General features: G+C 40.6%; 2 protein-coding genes across 7 annotated transcripts in view; one reads left to right on the top strand and one right to left on the bottom strand.

Moving 5' to 3' along the window:
* The first annotated feature begins 1,725 nt into the window (after positions 1-1,725).
* On the top strand, positions 1,726-13,343 carry LOC148593321 (annexin A7). 3 transcript variants are annotated; one of them, XM_088531395.1, is made up of 13 exons: positions 1,726-1,779; positions 4,941-4,995; positions 5,652-5,868; positions 6,167-6,274; positions 6,750-6,790; positions 7,660-7,762; positions 8,028-8,122; positions 8,257-8,370; positions 9,395-9,565; positions 11,138-11,308; positions 11,417-11,492; positions 12,375-12,487; positions 12,995-13,343. In XM_088531395.1, the coding sequence occupies exons 2-13, from the start codon at positions 4,942-4,944 to the stop codon at positions 13,115-13,117; spliced, it is 1,386 nt and encodes a 461-aa protein (XP_088387521.1). In that variant the 5' UTR covers positions 1,726-1,779; position 4,941; the 3' UTR covers positions 13,118-13,343. The 3 variants fall into 3 exon arrangements, with proteins under 3 accessions (XP_088387521.1, XP_088387522.1, XP_088387523.1); XM_088531396.1 differs by lacking the exon at positions 6,167-6,274; XM_088531397.1 differs by lacking the exons at positions 4,941-4,995; positions 5,652-5,868 and having other exon boundaries at positions 1,757-1,779.
* LOC104577462 (serine/threonine-protein phosphatase 2B catalytic subunit beta isoform) overlaps positions 10,436-20,763 on the bottom strand; it is a 31,498-nt gene continuing 21,170 nt past the window's right edge. For 2 of the 4 annotated variants that reach the window (XM_088531399.1, XM_088531400.1), the window contains exons 11-12: positions 19,315-19,344; positions 15,954-17,640 (exon numbers count right to left, since the gene is read on the bottom strand). In XM_088531399.1, the coding sequence (XP_088387525.1) occupies positions 17,462-17,640; positions 19,315-19,344 (209 nt within the window). In that variant the 3' untranslated portion in view covers positions 15,954-17,461. Of the gene's footprint in view, positions 10,797-14,721; positions 14,794-15,316; positions 15,379-15,953; positions 17,641-19,314; positions 19,345-20,763 lie in introns of those variants that run through there. The other 2 variants (XR_015913749.1, XM_088531401.1) reach the window with 2 other exon arrangements.

The following is a 20,763-nucleotide window of genomic DNA, read 5'->3' as shown; positions in this document are numbered from 1 at the left end:
AAGCTTGTCTTGATTCTCTGCAGGGACTTCAGCAGCTTTTCTGAAAGTGCTGATTTGAGCTATTGTAGCAAGTCAAGGGCTTTCCCTGAATACAAGGAGTGAAGTTAGACAACCAAAATGGTTCCATTCCATGCTGTAAAATAAGTCATTCTGGGAGATTCTTGTTAATACATAATCAGACAGTGCATTTAATACAGACTTTTCAATTTCTCAAATTACTCTTTTTAAATGTTTTCTCTTGCTTTTTTTCTCACTTGTTTGTGGAAACAGATTCCTGGATAGCTCAAATTCAAGCAGTCTGCTAAATCAGATAAATAACAGCGTATTTTATACATGTTTTTGGTTCCCAAGGAAACCAGGATTTGAACATATATCTGGCCTGAAATAAGTGAGCTTAACAGAGGGGAAAATAGCGTAGACACACACTGGGAATGTCAGTTGAAGAATGCTGCAAGGATTATTAAATTCTTAAAATTGTTGCTAACACATTCTGGGCAAACAAGGGAGATAACAAGCCCAGTGGTGCTGAAGATAGGTCACTGTTCAAATTCTGCTGTTATGATGCTTTTCATCTGAAATGGGCAAGCATGGTAAATTATTACCAACCTATTTTCTGCTGCCTGCACTTAATGCCATTTTACAGACAAGTAGTACAGTGGCTGTTTTTTTCATCTAGCACTCATGCACAGCACCAGATTATGGAGGAAAAACAGCTTGCTTTTTGCATGGTCTCTGAACTGCTTGCGTATGTTTATCATAATATATAACAAAATGCAGAGAGATATTGCCTTGAATAGTTACAAGCATAATATTATGGGTGCATCTTTCATAAACTGTATCTTGCTGCTCCATTTTTCTTCTGAGTAATTAGCCATAAGGTAAAGGAAGGAATAATTACAGGTATTGTAATGCTTATTCGTATTATACTTAGAACAGAAAATAGATTTAAAACAGTAAGTGCACTTCCCACAGTAGTTAGTCATATACAAAGGCCTGCAACTGAGATCCCTTTCTAGAAAAATCAGTCTAGTAGTCAGGACAGTCCTACCTTTATGCACTGTGGGACATAGGTGGTGATCCTCATCAACTACATAAAAAAAGACCAACTCTTCCAGCTCCACTAGTGTCCTTGATGCGTTTTGCCAGTTAGACACTAGTGTGGGGACCTGGATATCTTGGCTGACTACCTGTCAGTTACTGGAGGACAGGCCTGATTTACAGCCTCATGTGTTACTGGATAATAAGACCTGACTTAAAGCCTTATGCAGAGGGCTTGAATTTCATTTCAGTGGTGTTGTAGGGAAACGGCAATGTAGACTGGAGACACTCAGCACCGCCTGGATGTGATTCTGTGCAAGTGCTTGAGCAGGAGAGTTGGACCAGATGCTTTCCAGAGGTCACCTCCACCCTCAACCTGTGTGCGAGTGATTCCTTTAGAAGGGAAGGGACCCTGGTGGATGTAGTGTGTCGGGTGCTGAACGCCTCCTGGCAGAGCTTTGCGCCGCGCTGTGCTGCGTTTCTGTGGCACTTGTGCATGGCACTTGCCTCCTCGCCGCGAGGGAGAGCCGGCGCCGCGGCCGGGGGCAGCCTGCGCGCTGCAGGGGGCAGCGCCGCGGCCAGCGGGGCCCGGCCCGGCCGCGCTCTGGGCGCGGCGCCCCTGCCCGGCAGCGGGGCCCGGGGCGGGCCCGGGGGCGGAGCGGCCGGTGCCGCCGGCCCCACAGCCTCCATTTTGCAGTGCAGCTGCGGGAGAGAGGCCGGAGGCTCCGCAATTTCGTTCAGGTGAGGCAGCGCCCGGGAGGAGGGGGAGGTGGCAGCCGGGGCGCGCGCGTGCCCCGCCGTCCGCACCAGCCCAGCCGCCGCTCCACGCACCGCCCCGCCGGAGCGAGCGGCTGCGGGGCGCGGGCTCCGGGGAGCGGCAGGTGCCCGGAGTGCTGTGCGCTGCGAGCCGCGTCCCGGCGTTCGCGCCACCCCGTCGCAAGGGCAGGACTAGGTCGGTTTGTACCTGCCGCGGCCGCCTCCGGAGCGGGGCCGCTCCCCGCTGGCTCCCGCGCCGCCGCCCTGCCCCGCGCCCCGCCGGAAGGGCGAGGAGCCGCCGCTCCGTGACGGCCGCGGCGGGGGGCGGTAACGGCCGGCGCGCGGCGGTAACGGCCGGGGGCGCCGCCCCGAACCTCGAGGGGCCGCTTCGGACTGACCCCGGAAAGGGCAAAACCCCCGAGCGAGGCGCCGAGCCGAGCCGAGCCGAGCCGGGCTTTAAACGTCCCGAAGCGGGCTTGGCCAGGGCGACCTGATGACTCACTGGGCAGGTCTTAAAAATGCCCCAGATGTGCGCAGCGCAGAGCCGCTTCGCGTGACTGGCTCGCTGCTGAGGAAAAGCGGCGTGGAAAAACTGAATATGTTCAGAACAAATTCTCCTGGGCAAATGTGTTCTCGCTTCGGTTATAAAAGTAGTACTGGTAGAGCCTCTGTTTTCCTTCTGGATACACTGAGATAAGTGAGGCTTTGTGCTGTGGAAGTAGCTGGATTATAGCTGATAAACATTTAATATTGTGTGATTTACTTTATCTCCTGAAGAGCACGTGTGTATACAGAGAGCTGTTTCAGTAATCCTTAAGTAAGAATCAAAAATATGGGATAGCTCTGATAGCTTCTTGATTGAAAATGAAATGTTGGAAATGTTCACCTTAAGCATTTTACATTATCTTACTAATAAGCCAAAACTTCAGTGTACTTAAAAATGTAATTAAAATGTAAAATCAAAAATGTAAATTAAATGAAGTTTAATTTACAGCCTGCACAGTTGTACTTCTATAAAATCTTGTTTCAGTGTTTATTTGAAGTAATGTACTCTCATTTTCAATGTCTTCCACATTAATTCTGGGATGTTTACTTCTCGAAACAACTGTTGCCTTCATGGTACACCACAATAAGAATACTGTTTTCAGATCTGCACTTTGGTTCAGGGAATACCTATGAACACTGAACAATCATTAGCTGTATTGTGTCCTTTCTTATTTATCCCGTTTCCCTTGATTTGTGCAGATGTTTATGTGTTGTCGTATGAACATAAAGTAAGTAATTTCCAATCCCTGATTGGGGGATCTTACTGGTCAGCATTAACATGATTTTTTCCTTCTGCCATTAAGTGTTCATTAGCTGGGCTGATGACCTTGAAACTGCCCAAACAAATGGAAACATGGCCAAGCCCTATCCTCTCCATTCCTTCTCTCTCGAGTCCCTCTATTAAAAATGGGCCTTACTGTCAGGAAACAGATGTTTTCTACACAAATGGAATAATACTGGGTATGGCAGATAAAATATGGGGTAAAGGGGAATGTTTTGGAAGTTGACAAACTGGGTTTACCCTGATACTTCCTGGTTCATTATTTCTGTTCAAGCACAAGGGTGTTAATATTTGGAAGTAAAAGAAAAATAATTCCAGCTGCACAGAGTACTCATAAAGAGGTTAAACTCACTCCTTGTCCAGGAAGAGATGATAAAATAACAGCCCTAGTGACCTTTAAAGAGTCTTTAAACAGAGAACTGACCGTCCCTTCCCAGCCCGAGCAGCTCTCCACCACTTTGAAGGTGGTTTCTGTGCAGGGATCTCTCCACCCCAGCATGTTTTCCACTCACTTTCCGTCTCCAGGGACCCTTAGGTGAGAAATGTGAATGTTTCCCATGTAGGAGGACATTTTTGGCAGAAGAGTCAATTAAATGATGAGATTCATGCATGCTGAAAAAGCAGGCATTTGTCTTGTGCCTGAACTTTTTCTCCCATTTCTTGCATGCCTTTCATGTAAGTTTACGTTACGCCGATAGCTTTAAATGCATGTAGCTAATAAACTGGTATTTATGTAGTTTTCTTATTTTTATATAGCTACTTTGAATTAAGAGTCAGATCTTTACACCCCTTTTAATAAGGCACTTAGCATTCTATGGTGCAGTTTAATTCTGCAGGAGGCTCTGTGTTGGTTACAGAGTCATTTCTTTAGTTTAGCAGGAATCAGAGGGATTGTGAAATCCTGAAAGTAACTTAAAGTTCAAAGTGACTGAAATAAGGTTTGTGAGTCACCCTGTCCCTCGCATGCTTGAGCACACAGTTGTGACTTGGTAGTAAGCCTATTCTGATGACGTTCTTGTAACAGCCGGGCTGATTTTTGCTATGTTTGTTTTCACCCCCCAAATTGCACTTCACTGGGTGGTTTCTGAGCTCCAACTAATCTCATTCTGTGAAGCTTCTCAGATAACCATTCTGCCACAGCCCAAAGCTTCCTTGCAAATTGCACAATGTAAGCATTATTCTACTTTTTGGTTTAATCAAATTATTTGATCTTTCTAATTGTTAGTCACTATTTAGCACTGCATGCATCTATTTCATAAATGTAGACAAAAGCAGTTAATAATTAAAACTACATTTCTATCAAATTACCTTTTTACACAGGAATAGGTAGGATGCTACTCTTCCAGGAAATATTCCCATGAAGGAAGGCATGCAGGGTGGGAGAAAATGAGTGCTCAAAGGAAGGGGGAAACACCCAAGCCCTATGGTAGAACAGAAACAGAAGTGTTAGACTTGAAAAAGGCCCCACTTCTGCCCTGCCTCAAGCACTTCAAGGTCCATAACCCCATATTTCAGAATTTTTCGTGGAGGCCTCTTATGATACTTAGGGTAATTAACTGACCCTAAGCAAGGATGGCAGGTAATAAGAGAATTGATGATACTTTTCTTCTGAATCCTGCTTGCTACTTGCAAGCTTGCTTGCCATTTGTGTAAAGAAAGGAAAGGTTTTTGTGGGGTTAGTAGCTTAGGAATACTCCTGAGTACTACTGAACATACAAATGTATTAATCAAGTGATGTAACAGGTAATTAATTAGAAAGCAATCAATTCTACAAACTCATATATAGTACTGTACCAGTGAAAATCTCTTTCTTTTCCAGAATGTCGTACCCAGGTTATCCCCCTTCAGGCTATCCTGGTTTCCCTGGTTATCCTGTAAGTATGGTTCTTAAATGTGTTGCATTCCTAATATACTTATATACTGTGAATACCCACTCTTGCTGTGCTTGTGTAAATGCCAGCTGTCAGTTCACACAAGGTATGTGCCCTGTAGATTATGCTCTTGCTTTTCATTCCCACATCCCTGAAGATGACTTCACATTTGAGATGAGCCGGGGAACTGGAAGCAGGCTTTTCTCAGAGGTGCAATGTGAAAGAGCAGCAGGCAGCAAGCATGGGCTGCAGCAAGGGCAACTGTAATGGGATTCAGGAAAACCCTGTCCACACTGGAGTGGTTGAACTCTAGAAGCAGAGAGGCTGTGGAGTCACTGTCCTCAGAGATTTCAAGTTCAAAACTTGCCATGGCCCTGAGCAACCTCCTCTAACTTTGGAGCTGGCGCTGCTCTGGAAGGGGATGGGGCCAGCAGCCTCCAGTGGTGCCTCCCCCTGCAGCTCCCTCTGAGTGGGTGCAAGGGCTGTTTCAACCAGGGGGGCACAGCAGGAAGCCCTCCCGTGCAGGCCCTGGGAGTTCTGCTGCTGCTTCATGTGCTTAGTCTGATCCCATGATGATGTATGCAGACGTTTTGGTAGCTTGAGCGGTTTTATCCTCATGTCCTGTTAACAGATATACAAACACCCCATTTTTCTTTCAGCCAACAGGTCAAGAGTCTGCCTACCCGCCAGCCGGCCAGTACTCCTATCCGGCCGTTCCTGGAGGATACCCTCCAGCAGGAGGGGGGGCCTATCCTGCAGCCCCACCGAGTGCCGGCTATCCCGGGGCAGCAGGATATCCCGCGCCAGGGGGCTACCCCGCGCCCGGGGGCTACCCCGCAGCGCCCCAGCCTGGAGGAATGCCACCTTACCCTGGAGGTAGCGTCCCTCGGCGGCAGTTCTGTTGTAGCGGCTCCCTGGGGCCGGTAGGAGGAGTGAAGAAAAACAGATGTGCTCAGTAATCACCTCACGGGGTAGTGGTTAGACAGCCAGGCAGACTGACATGCACCAGGAAACACTTGTTCATTGACAGCAGGAGCTTGACGCCTTTGGGTTGCTGGCCACTGCAAAGACAGAGAAAAGAAGTGATAGGTTGCCATTAATCTCTTGCCTAATTCTGATCAGTAGCCCAGCGTATGGGTGAAACAGTGTGCTAAAATCTTTCCTGTTCTCCCAGCTCCTGCAGGCCCCGGCTTTGGCGTGCCTCCCGCTGGCCCTGGCTTTGGTGGCTTTCCTCAGCCTCCGGCCCAAAGCTATGCTGGAGGCGGACCAGCACAAATCCCAGGTACGGCGTGTGTGTCACTATTCTAGATAAGAAAGTTTAAGCATCCCAAGTTGCAGCAGGATATTCCAAGATAGGCAGTTACAGATTAGGCCCTCTCTTCTAGCTGGTGAGGTTCATGTGCTGTACATGGCCTATCACCTTACTTGACAAGACTTGGTATATCTAGGATACCAACATTTAATGAGGAGAGATCCTACCAGCTACCATGGCATCAGTAAATTTAGCATTTTTAGCATTGCTTTGCTGATGTCTATACCCGAACGCTTCTCTATCTTGTACTTCCAACCCTTCTGAAGGGCAAGAACTTCAGTTACTGATCATTACAGGTTTCATTACTCAGGAAATTTGGGTTTTGTGCATTGCCACAGCTATCACTTCTTAGTCTATAAATTGTTACATTTTCAATCAGATAGCATTTGCATAATAATAAGAAACATAATTCCTTTTATCTTATTTCTAAATTTCTTTTCAGTAGCATATGGTGGGGGACAAACACCATCACCAATGCCTGGCCCGGTATGTGCTGTATCCTCTTTTACAATCAAACTTCTGTGGCTTCTGTAGTTTTCTCACCTTCTGTGGCTTCTGTAGTTTTCTCACCTTGTTATGTCTGCTGGCAGAGCAGCATATCCACAGCTGGTTGTGTGGAGGAAAGTAGGGACAGAAGGTAGGGATATGGGCATGGTCTGTGTGATAGAGGATTGTATTTCTCACTGGTTTTACTGAGGCTTTTTGTTAAAGGCAAAAAGGATAAAGATGGCCCAGAAAACTAATTTGTTGCTACTGCTTTCAATAGGGTTTAGATTTACTCCTTTCTAATCTGCAATTTGAAAACATAATTACATTTAAGCAATCAGAGTTGCATACAGGCAATTTAGCATAGCTTTTCCCACAAAGTTTGGTGGACTTGGAAGAGTATCAACTGGTCCTAGTTTTATCAAATGGCTTACAGAGGGACCAGCTTTTCTTTAGTGTAAAAAGATCTCTTTGCAGCAGTGAAGTCTGACACTGCAGCTAGGGAAATGAAAAACTATTTGGTCTGTTCTGTGTCAATTTTCATCTAAATCTGCTCGAAAAATCTTATTTTCTGTGAGCTGCAGAACAGTTCTTTTCTCAGACCTGCACTGAGAAAGTCCAAATGTCACACTCGGAATACAACCTGAACCAAATGGTAAACACAGTATCTGTGATACTCTGCAGGACATCTTTATCCATAGCACAGATAAGCACCGTCAGAAGCAGGATGACATGCAGTTTTGCTGACTAATGTTTGTATTAGAAAGGAAGCAGGGAAATAAGGAACTCCTCCAGCTGAAATTGTAAAGTTTCAATTCAAATTTGTATTGTGAAGAATAACCAGCTATACATGCCTGCCTTATTCTCAGCCTGCAGCAGCAGTTCAGTGTACCCAGGGCACAATTCAGGCTGCTCCAAACTTTGATGCTGGAAGAGATGCAGAAATTCTGCGCAAAGCTATGAAGGGGTTTGGTAAGTACGTAATAGAAACGTACACTTCTATTGAGCTAGTGTGTTTATTCCATTTTCTTTCTTTTCTTCAGTTTTTATTTAATCATATTTGAGCTTTTGAGTCAAAATGACTTGGGTTCTTTGGCAGAATGCGTTACTAAGATAATTATGGGAAAAAAAGAGTAGCCATGCATTTGTATAACTATGCCAAAAGGTATAATTACAAACTGGACAGCCTTGGAGGGTTTATTGAGTTCTTAAGTGAAATTGCCCTTCCGTTTGCAAGGAACGGACGAGCAGGCAATCATTGATGTTGTGGCGAACCGCTCCAATGATCAGAGGCAAAAGATCAAGGCAGCTTTCAAGACTATGTATGGCAAGGTATGGTCACTAGCTTTTTGAATCAGTAAATAAAAGCATAATCCAGCTGCTGCTGCAACTGCCCCTTCAAGTAATTTCTGATCAATGAGCTGCCCCCATATTGTGACTCTCTTCTTGTGTTTATAATTGGACAGGATTTAATTAAAGACCTCAAGTCTGAGTTGAGTGGAAATGTGGAAGAACTGATTCTAGCGCTTTTCATGCCTCGCACCTATTATGATGCCTGGAGTTTACGTCATGCAATGAAGGTACAGTTTTACTGTGAACAAATTAGATTAGAACCATCTTAAAATGCTCATCTAGAAAAAATAAGTACTTCATCCCTATTCAGAAATGTGGCAAACAAATTTGGGTACTGTGGGGTTTAGATGTCTTTACTGCTGCATCTTCCAGTTCCAGCGAATTCCTGCAGGCCTGGCTGTGGGGAGCACTGCTCCAGCAGGGGATCCAAGCGCTGCAGCACTAGGCCTTAGTAGGAGTCTGGGAGCAGATAACTGTGTATAAATTGAAGGTATTGACCTCTCCTTGCTAGGAACAAGCCGCTGGTTTTGAAAATATTTCTAGAATATTCCAGCTCAGCAGGATGCTAAAAGTGTATTTTCTTCTGGTCAGATGATGAATGGCAAGAGCCATTCTTGCCCTCCCTGCCCCCCCCACCCCCTCCTTATTTTTTCCATTTCTAACACTGCCTAGAAGTCCCCCATAGATCCATTGCTATCTAATCTGTGCTTGAATAGAGGTGACCATGCCAACATGATGTGAAACAAACAACAGTTAATTTCTATTCAGGGGACAGCGAGGCATCATCGAAAAGCTCCTGGTGATGCTCCATGTTGAGTAAGCAGCCATATTTTGAGTCAGGAATGCATTTGTAAACTGAGTAAAGCAGAATTTAAATGTGTATTTGCTTTAAGTTTGTATCTGCCTTAAAGGCTACCATAATGCTTTACCTTGCTCCAGCACGCTCCCAGAATATGACTGCCAAAGAATTTATCTCCTTCCTATATCATCTTTCAGTTAAATTTGGCTGATACCATCATTGTGGAAGCATATTATGTGGGTATTTTTTAAACTGATGCAGAACTGAATGGTTCAGAAATCTTAATTCCATTTTAAATATACAGAAAGCCGTGCATTCACACTGGAAGGGGGCTGGTCTGACACTGTAGATTATACTAGTCTTTAAAACAAAAAATGCCTGCTTTATTTTACTGTTAAACATACCTGGGGAGGGAGTGCTCTGCAGCTTGCCTTCTATTCCTCTGTCTGCAGGGAGCTGGCACTCAGGAGAGGGTGCTGATCGAGATCCTTTGCACAAGAACAAACCAGGAAATTCGAGAAATAGTGAACTGCTATAAATCAGAATTTGGAAGAGACCTTGAGCAAGACATCAGAGCTGACACCTCAGGACACTTCGAACGATTATTGATATCCATGTGCCAAGTGAGCTTTATATTCTCTCTCTCTCTCTGTGTGTGTATATATATATAAAGAATCTATCTGTATAAAGATATATCTATAGATAATATATATTATCTATTATCTGTATGTATTTTTGTTTGTTTTGGTACAGTAATGATGAACAGTCTGACTTTGCATATATTCATAATTGCTGCACAAATGAATTGCCTGTGCATGCTTAGCCAGAGTCAGGTTCTGTAAAAAATTAGCACTGGCCCATTCATTTCTTCCCTCGTGACCAGATCGGGTCCTTTAGTCCCTCTTGAGGGACGAGAGATTTTTTATCTAGAAATCTGCAATGAACTGAGTAACCTAGTTAAAACCCCTGTATTCACCTCAGAGAATGTATTTTTGAAATACTTTGTTATGCAAATGCAATCAAATGGTACTAGAAGAAAAGCTCCCACATGCTGATATATGTTTTTTGTGCGTGTACTTTATAATATATGTATATTTTTTAATCATTTGGGTGTATCTGATAGGATCAGCTTTAGGCTACGTAGAAACGGGTACGGCAAGCCAAAACTACCTGCCACATCACGAGAGCCTCCCTTTCTGAGATCACTAGAATTAGGTGTGTGCTACTGTTGAAGTCCAGTGAACTGGGGAGCCCGATTATACTGTATAGTTTACTGGTATTCTTTTAGATAAAGAATAGAAACAACAGTGTTTAGAAAGATACATGCAGCAAATACATCTTCCCATATTTCTCTAATAATCTTCTCCATTCACTGCTGAAATTTCTATGACACTTCTCTGTCTTGTTTGCCTCTACCTTAGTGAGAGTTCAGCTCATCACTAGGTATTTGGATTAAAAAGTCAAAATCCACAAGAAAGCAGAACTTGAGAAGCTCATGCTGCTAATTTTTATTTTGATAAATGCAGTACTTTACAGTAACTGACAACCACATCAATTTAAATAATGTATTAACCACTATAGATACCACAGTACTTGAGAATATGTATTAAGTCTACTTGACCAATATATTTAGCAGTATCTATCCATGCATCAATTAGCGAAAAGACAAACCTCGAAGCACACAAACTGTCACATAAGCTCTGCTGCCATGTTACAAATACAGGAAGTGCTTTCCATAGGCATTCTTACTTGAAATGGGCAAATTCATAACAGAAGACCTGAGCTAGCTGAGATGTGCATATTCAGTAAGATAAGTCGTTAGTTCATTTGGGAAGATTTCTTGCAACTTGAAGCCTAGAAACAAATCGAGAGAAAGTTTGTATTATTAAGAGAATAAGAGAATTTAGTACAGTTCCTGAAAAAAGACTAAAATTAGGAGAAAATATATAGAGGTGAAACTATCCTGGTCAATATACCTAGTTTAAAGCATGCCCTGGAGACAGAGAGTTCCAAGACATTTTCCCATTTTCTGTTTGTAAGAAATATTGAACAAAAGAGTAGATGTAAAGCAATTTAAAGTATTTTAAAATGATGCTATTCTCTCAAGTTGCTTATTTTTTTGAAGCTAACGGCGTGGACGTAAAGCATAGCCTGCTCTGGATAACTTCATTCCACCTCTGATGTCTTTGCTTCAGGGTAATCGGGATGAGAATCAAACTGTGGATTATCAGAAAGCTCAGGAAGATGCTCAGCGTCTGTACCAAGCAGGAGAAGGAAAGCTTGGGACTGATGAATCTTGCTTTAATATGGTGCTGGCAAGCAGAAGTTTTCCTCAATTGAAAGCAACAGTTGAAGCATACTCCAAGGTAGGGGTTCTGCATTGATTACAAATGAATTTGGCTGGTCTATTTTGAATTAAAGTGTCATTTGTTATTGCATTTCGCTAGTCATATATTCATTTTACTTGTTTTTAGATTGCTAATCGGGATTTATTAAGCAGCATTGACCGAGAATTTTCTGGAAATGTGGAGCGTGGTTTGAAGGCTATTTGTAAGTGATAAGTTTTTCCTTCCCCTTACTCATACCCTTTGATGTATTCAAACATCACTCCCTTCTTTAACATCATTCAGGAAGAATCCCACTCAGTGCTGGCCATATAGAAAAGAAAAACATAATCTGAGAATCTGCTAATAGAAAAGTAATTTTGATTATTCAGATTACTCACTTTGCACCTAATTGGAGAAAATAAGCGTTCATTTCATCCATTTTGCTGGCTTATAACAGTAAAACATTTTAAACGTAGCATGATTTACTAGTAGTTCAGACAAGGAACCAGTACTCTATGGAAATCAGTCTTGCCAACACTTATGAGGATGACACTATTTCTACAGCTACAATTGGTAGGAAACCACTGAATTAAAATTTTCTAGATTATATTCTACAAAAGAGTTCTTTTGGAAGAACTCATCTCTGAAGGTCTTGTAAGAGAACAGAGGCTTGTGTTTGGATGTGAAAAATCTAACTGGAACAAGATCTTTTCATCAACTTTATACATCTGTACTTGTATTTATGAAACTCTAGCAATGGAGCATAAATAAAAACCTTCTATCATTATCCAGATAACTGCCTCCAGTTATCCAAGGAGAAGGACTATTTAAATTCATATTTGGGAATAAACAATTTCAGCAAACTTTAAGAAGCTCTTCCAGAAAAGTTAGATGTTAGTAATGATAACTTCTCTAGGAATGGAATCACTTGGTCAGCTAGAAACCAAACCCAACTCTATAAACAATTCCTGTTACCCATCACAACAGGATCTTTACCAAAACCGAGCTCTAGCTGTCCACAGTAAAAGTCCTGAATTGATCTTGCCAACTATCACCACACAGCATGCAGTACGGAAACTAATCTTAAAAATAAATTTTATTGCAGTGCAATGTACTTTAAATCGTCCAGCCTTTTTTGCAGAAAGACTTTATTACTCCATGAAAGGAGCTGGCACGGATGATTCTACACTTATCAGAATTGTAGTCACTCGCAGTGAGGTAAGAAACTCTCTCCTCTCCAGAATGCAAAGACTTTGGATTTAGATTTCCCGTGTAGCTAAAAGCCATCTAAATAATGATTTACACTTAAGCTTTTATTCTGTTCAAGACTGATGAATGATTTGCTTTAAAGATTTCATGTAATAATTATTTCTGGCTAGTAATTTAATTTCTATTCACTTCCCTTCCTGTTTGTGGTGGCTTCTGCAATTAAGCAGAAGCTTAAAGGCTTCTGAGCTTGAAAGATCCAACTACTCAAACTGGGGACCAAGGTCCAAACAAACAAAGCACCAACTGCTGGACCATTGGCTTTGCGAGCTGCTTGTCTCTCTTGAGAGGGAAAAAACACAGCTAGTAAGACCTATAATAAACTGTGCTTTTGGCCTCTGACATGTGGTCCACGAAGGAAGTAACATTTGAGAGAGGACAGGCAGGGTGACTGGGAGTTAAAATCAGTGAATGCTCAAGCTTTGTGCCTTTTTTTTTTTTTTTTCCTTCTTCGCACAGATTGACCTTGTGCAAATTAAACAGATGTTCACACAAATGTATCAGAAGACTTTGGCCACAATGATATCAGGTGATACAAGTGGTGACTACCGACGTTTGCTGCTGGCAATTGTTCGCCAATAGAAGATTTTATGTTGTTTTTTTGTTTTCTTTTTTAAAAGAAACTGAAGGACATAACATGTTTTATGCAACCACTGACTATCCATGTGTGTAAAAGAATAATTTTAAACTCTGTGTAATCAAAAATGCCTTCTTGATGATTCAGAAAAGCTTTTTGCACTTATATTTGCCTTAATTTACAGCACATAATATTCTTTATTGTACAATAAAAGATGTATCTTGTCTACTAGTTCTATATGTTAGTGCTTTTAACCCAAACAACACCCTCCTCTCTGCTAAACTCCTGCATTAAACTAATTCTCAGAAGAATCTCTAATATTCAGCAGATTTACTGAAATAGCTAAAATTTCCTGCTGAGCTGACATAGAAGACTGAGGCTTTGATGTAAGGTATTTTACAAAAACACAGCCCCATTCTCTAACAACCCTCTTTAATACAAAGAACAGCTTTGAGTTGTTTTTCAGAAAGCCAAACTGCATCTGACTTTCAGCTACAAATTTATCGGGAGCTTGCAAGGTGTGTCCTAACATTTCTAGCAAAATATCTATCAAATAAAGGTAGTATTATAAGACATGCTTACAAAAACACTAAAACTCTATCTTTATTAAGCCTCGAATGAAAGCAGTTAGAATGCTTAGAATTAATTCTACTAAAGCAGTAATTCTAGTAAAATACTATTTCTCGTAAAGCCTTTCACAACTGCAAGACAAATAATACATGTTTCTACAAAAAAAAGTCAAATTTACTATACAAAAAAAGTAAGTATATTAATGTTCTGCCATAAAAATGGAACTTTTTCTGATGTAAAACTTAGAAATATCTTTCAATTTAAATGTGCTTATTAGTCAAGTTTATAGCCTAAATAGGGACAAAAAAGAACATTGTAGTAGACAAGAACATATTCCACTCTGTGTGACTTGGATCATCACTGACATGGAATCAGTAGTCACTGTGTCAATACATTCCCAAGCTTAACCAAGATTCTTTTTAATTTTCTTTCTTCAATCTTGAGCAAACTTCTTTGCAAGTTAAAAAAAAAATAGTATTTAATTAGTAAAGCATAGTAGTGTATCTACATCTTTCTATGTGTCAATAAAAGTATGCCCACCCATTTACTGGTCATTCAAAGCAGAGTACTGAAATCTGGGTAATGCATCCTATGACTATAAAAAATGGACACTTCGGGCTGTATTTGCTAATGCCATTCCTCTGTGTTAAGGCGAGATGTTCAGTTTTGCTGACACACAAGCAGCAAGCTGGGCTGGTGCTCCGTGCTGGGCTCAGCAGGTGGCAGCACCGAGAGAAAAACCCGCTCCCTCCTGCAGCAGCTCGGGCCTTGGGGCCGGCCTCCCGGGCAGGTGAGCGGCTGCAGATAATGTTTGAACGCAGGAGTCCCGGGGAGGAAGGGGCACATCCCCCCAGACCCACACAGGGTCCTGCGAGCCCCCTGCGAGGACGAAAAGCTTTCATTGCTCCACTCAAACCAGGAACCGACCACATCTCCTGCGGCGGTGGGTTGTTCTCTTAACGGAGAACAGCAGGTGGCACAGAAAGCTTTTCTTCCTTCCCTATAACTGAAAGCATAAAGCAAACAGCCCAGCACTTACCGTTTGCTAGGAGGGAGGGTATCATCTTTGCTCGCCAACCATGCAAGAATTAGAGACAGCTCCAGACTCCACCTTTCAGAAACAGTAGCAAAAAAAATGAATACGTACTTTTCACCCAGAGAAAGGCACAGATATAACCCCCTGTTACCTGACTGACTTCCTGCTGAAATAGCAGCAGGGATGCAGCGTGAGAAGACTGAACAGGCTGACAACACCTGCTCAAGATACTTTACTAGGCATCTCCCTTCACACCCAGCAAAACGGGCAAAGACGGGAGGTCCTGCAGGAGGACCCCAAAGGCAGCACCGCTGCAGCGGAGCGCACAGACCAACACGTGTCCGCGTCTCACCAAGTCTTCTCCACAGACACAGCTCCAGCCAGTCACAATAATCGAAACTACGTATCAAATCATGAAAAATACTGTTTTAAGAGAGCTGGGAAATCTTCCCTTAGCACTGTCAAGGAGAATGGTACCATCATCATCATGCAAATCTTTCATTGCACTTAGACTGTTCTGCTTTAACACAAGGTCATACAAAGAGCATACGGCTCACTAATATGATTGTGCTTTATAAAAAGGAAAAGAAAAACTTACCATTGTATAAGCTGGTCTTCTGCACTCAGACTTTAAGAATATTATTTCCAATTAAAATGCATCTACAATAAAGTAAAATCAAACATTAAAACTCAAATAGCAATAGTGTATCACTTTCTTACAATTATCATCTTACTTTATCATCGTTCTTATCCTATTCAGCAGCTTCTCATATTTATCTTTTAAGATACTATACCAAAAAGACTAAATTATCTGCACTAACTTCAAACAGTATTCTCTCACCCTAAAAGCAACCTAAACACATTTCTCTGGTCTCTTCAATGCTCACTGCAAACCAGTAACAGAAGAGAGCTACAAAGAACAGCCTTTCTGCAGAACCAGCTGATGCTGCCCTTCCAGGCTTGTCCAGTTTAGCAGAAAATGCTGAGAATTAAATTTAATTTCTGAGAATTTTTAAATGCTAAGAATGAAATTTAATTAATGAGAAAGAACTCAAAAGCAGAAACAAACAAAAGACCTCTAGCATTCCTAACTGGCTGTCATTTACCTTACATGCTAATTCTTTGCTAGGTACAAGTGACTTTCAGAATTTTTGTTAGCTCAAATTTTGAATTTCTAACTAGTTTTCTGGGTCAGATTAGACCCAAGGATTCCAAATAAAAGCAATACACAATGATAGGAGCCGCAGCCCATGCACAAAATTTATTGTGTGCTACTGTTTATAAAATACTTGAATAGTTCAGAACATGCATAAAATTTCCAACTTAGACAGGGGCATGTACAGATCGTACTTTATGGCAAACAAAAAAGGGAGATGAACTCTAGTGAACTTAAGTTTCAAGTTGTGTTCCAGGGGATGAGAAGGACACGTAGCAAATGCCAAAATATTTAACCAAGTACAGTGGCAATCGGTACAGTCCATTATTTGTGAACAAATCAGCACAGGGCTTCAATTTTTATTTTAACCAAGCAGTCCTGTAGATACCAAAATACATGCAGTCTCAAGTTTACACTTTCACTAATGCCTTAGCAGTTGAACAGAGCAATTGCTTACGCGCTGCTTTGCCTAAACAGAAAGTATGTCCAATACAGTTTCAGTTTCCTTTACAGATTTAAAAATAATAAAAAGCTTGCAGCTACTCAGGCCAGTGATTATTAGCTATTTATGCAACTGTAATACTCACAATAAACTAAAAGTACTCATAACATCTACATAACCTATAGATGTACATCATAGGTCTATATATTAAATATTTGCAAAATGAAAACATGCAGACACAAAATACAATGCCAAGCTTTACAGACTTGATATGAATCAAAATTTACTTAGACATAATGTACAAAGTTCAATTAAAAGTACCTTAAAATTAACATTTCCATATTTTTCTTACTTTTAAAATTAGTATATATAATATTCTTTTTTTAAATTCAAGGTTGGGAGGAGTCTTGAAAAAGCTGGGCAAAAAGTTTCTGAATTAAATATTTTTTTTAAATCTGTGTTCAAGTAATAAACATTCCTACATAGAAATCTTCTGATAAGCCATAACTAAAAAATACAGTGAATACAATATTAGCAACATCTAAGGAGTAAACCTGAGGTCAGCATTTTACAGAATGACCAACTGAGATTTTTTTTTTTTTTTGGCATTTTTTCCTGTCTATTTAAAATGCAGTTTCGCAGCCTCAGATATTTTAAGACCATTCTAATCTATCGTTTTAAAGACATTTCATGAAACCGATGTCCATTAATAAATAGTTAGCTCTTAGGGTTGTATTTGAAAGTCTGATTAAAAAACAAACAAACAAACAAACTAGCGCTACTAAAAAATCCCATTTGTAAACTTAAAGTGTTGACAACGATAAGCATAAGATGCTAAGTCTAGATGTGCTTTAGTGATAACAGCCCAATCACTTCCCCAGATGTCAAGATTGAGCAGCCAGCAGTGGATTTTCTGTAGATGCACGAAGGGCGCTCCCAGCACATGGGGTCACACATAAAGAGAGGGGCTGTTGTCTCAAAAGCAGGATGGTTGCTCTTCAGCGAGGTCAAGCTCGATGGGTTTCCACCTCACTTTAAGTAGTCACGCTGATCCCCCTGGCTGTTCCATCTGTTGTCACATCAAAAAGCAGTAATGGAGGAATTCTCAGGCAAGACAGAAGTGAGTAAACCAGAAGCTGATGTGGTCACTGTGCATTGTTGTTGCCAGTTCCATTGTTTCCGTTGGCATTTGTTGTGTTAATAGTATTAATACCATCTTGTTGAAGAGCATCTTTCCTTGGTGGCATTCGCTCATTGATCCTATCCAAACCTTTTGCCTCTTCAAAACTGCAGATTTTATGTTGCGGAGAGAATCCTCGTATTGCTTAACAAAATGCAAATTTGAAATGTCAGTAATGGAAAAATAAAGTGAAAGCATATACTTTTTCTAATCAATGATTTTTAAAAATAAGTAAGAAATCAGCCAAAGAAACTTATGGCTCTGTATCTGTATTAGTAAAAGCTTGTCTAATCTCCTTTCCTGAATCGTTCAGTGGCAATCATGATTTCAACTAAGGACAAAAGAACAGAGTATGGCAAATATTCTGCAAGTAGGAATCAAGGGGCTTCGACCCCCTTGATTGCTTCTGCACGGCCCTGCCGTGGCCAGCTAGACACCAATCGCTTTTGCTGCTGAGTGCGTGGGGCTGCACGTAACATCCCCGCGGGCCTCAGCGCAGCGGCAGCAAGACCTAGGCAGCACAGCAAGTGCGGTGGAGGCAAAGCAGCAGAGAGTCACAGAGATAGGAACAGAGCTACATCCTGCACGCGCCGCCTCATCCTGCAGTTTCCATGCAGGCAAAACTGCGGGATACGGGTCACGCGCTGTGCGAATCGTGTGGATGGCTGAAATGGACACAAGCACAGCCACCGGGTCAGGGCTGCACTTGGAAAGGGCATCGTGTAATCACCTATGCATTTAAAGTATTGCTTTGCTACTATTTACTTGAATGCATGAGGTCTGCGGTTGAATTTAGACCTGAAAATGGTTGGCCACATTGTAAGACTGAAGTCTTTGGGACAAAACTACTGTTTGCAGAGTTAAGACAACTTTACACACACAACAACAGAACTTCTTGCACATGTGTGTGAGAATGGAACATGGCCTGCTGTTAAACTTTTGAAGATCTGAATTCCTTAATTAAAAAAGCAAACATACAGTCATTAAACAGTGCTTTGTAACCAAATCTGGGAACACACTGAGGTAGCTCTCTCTCAGTTGCTATGCTGTTTGTCATTCACTTCACTTAATACTGAGCAGTAGGAAATTAAGGTATCTATGGAAAAATGTCAGTGACAATCTGAAGTTGAATAATTTGAATATCAAATAATTTGATGGCATTCTAGTCAGCACCACTAACAAAGGACGTATACACAGCAACATTTTTTAGCACAGCAGCACTGATAATCCATAGAATTTAATATGCCTCTTACTGGCAGATTGGCATATATGCTGGAAGCAAATTTGATCATGAAATTATGTTTAAAATCTACAGGAAAAGCAAACCTTGTACTTATACATCTTGCACTACCAGATATGTTATGGAAAATTTTAAAAAATGATGTTTGAAGCCATTAAGAACAAATTTTATAAGAGGCATGCATAAACAACCCTCCTTCCCTGTATTTTCCCCTCCAAAAAGGAAGAAAAAAACCCTGCAGTTGAATGCATAAAAAAATTAAACACTACCATTTTAAAGGACTTCAAGACAACACCACATATCACAACATGCTATTATACAAATAAAAACAGAAACCTATGCATATTTTGTATTGAAAAAAAAGAAAAAAAAAACAGAAAAAACCTCCTTAAAATATTAATACAGGTAATCATCATCCTAAAGCTACAAATGAATGTTACATGTAAAAGGGATGAATCAATACAGTTGATTCATCTCTGCTTGTGCAAGTTGAAAGTAAAACAAACCCACACAGAATACTTTTGAATTCCCTCCCAGACACCACAGATCTCTGCCAATGGCAAAGACTCTGATCATACCTTTTTCAGCCTCAATTGCCTCTACAGTGGCTGTACAGAAGTGAGCAGATGCATGCAAAATGAATGAGAAAGATGAAGAGTGTAATATCGCACAGCAGAAAAGGCAATGATCAATTTAATATAGTATGCTACGCCAGATTAGATTACAATCATTTTAAACTATAATTAAGGGGCTTGGGTTTTATTAAGCTATTGTGAAACTTTTCCTATAATTTAATTAATACAATTTATCAACTACAGGTTTATCAAGAACAGCACTAATTAACTAGTACTTCATTTACTCAACTATACACTTCTAATTTTTTTTAATTTAAAACAGCACCGTAATATTTGAACTAATGTTGAAGTTGTTTTAAAAAAAGGAACTATTTGAAATTTGCTCTCTGATTATTCAAAAAGCATTCAAGAGCTTCATAAAACTACCAATATGGACGCTATACAAATAAAGCTATCGATGGTTCTAGCAGGAAGAAAATATCTTTTGCTTTATTTATATTTTCTCCATGAAGTTAAACTAGTACTTCAAATTTTGCATTTTTTATCTCTGAGAAACGGAACTTGCAAAATGCAACCATAAAGGACAATTCTAGAAGTCATGAAGTCTCAGAGGATTGTTTAAGTGGATCGAAAACCTAATCAACAGCAGGAACAGGTCTGAGTTTAACATATCCTTGGTAGATGAATAGATATGAATATAGAGGAAAATCTAGCTTACTGCTCTTTTGAATTAAGTAACTATGACAAAAGCTGCAATTTCTAAGGTGTAGGATTTTTCAATTGTTTTAAATCAAAAAACTGAAGCTTTTATGTAAGGTTTTAGACTATCAAAATCATCTTTTATCAATGCAGACTTGCTGAATAAATCATGTGCACCTAAAACATAAACTGTAGCTAATTCCAATAATAATTTCTTACCTCCTCTAAAGTTTGTCATACCTCTAATTCCATAATTTATTATCAGTGAATGCTATACATAGTATTAAACCTGTTTCATACATATTGCTAACAGAAAAAAAAACAGTATTAAAGTGAACGATAGGGAAAGTAGATACATAAGAAACCTGGGATTAGATAAGAACAGATTTCTTCAAAGCAAACAATTATTTACTTCTCATTTTCTTTTAAACATAGAACAAACTTAACCTTTTAAATATAACTATTTTAGACTATATGAGCAGAAATAAAAGATAATCGTATTAGCGTGGAGTTAAAAATACTTTGAAATACTTACGCATAATGCAGTATTTTAACTTTTACAAACTGCATGGTTGAAGTTACAAAAAAAAAAAATCCCTTTCCTACCCCTAAATCTAAAGAGACAAGGGCAAGCCCAGAATTAAAGCTAAAGAGGCACTTGAATTAATGCATACTTTAAGGGAAAAACCCTCTCTCAAACTGAGATAATAAATTAGTTTTAGATCTATTTTAAAAGGCCAAACACATACTTTC

The sequence above is a fragment of the Tinamus guttatus genome, unplaced genomic scaffold (assembly GCF_059628265.1).
Source record: "Tinamus guttatus ecotype Peru unplaced genomic scaffold, ASM5962826v1 Tinamus_guttatus_pri_ptg000416l, whole genome shotgun sequence".
Taxonomy (NCBI): domain Eukaryota; kingdom Metazoa; phylum Chordata; class Aves; order Tinamiformes; family Tinamidae; genus Tinamus; species Tinamus guttatus.
This window is presented reverse-complemented; position numbering and strand designations above follow the sequence as displayed.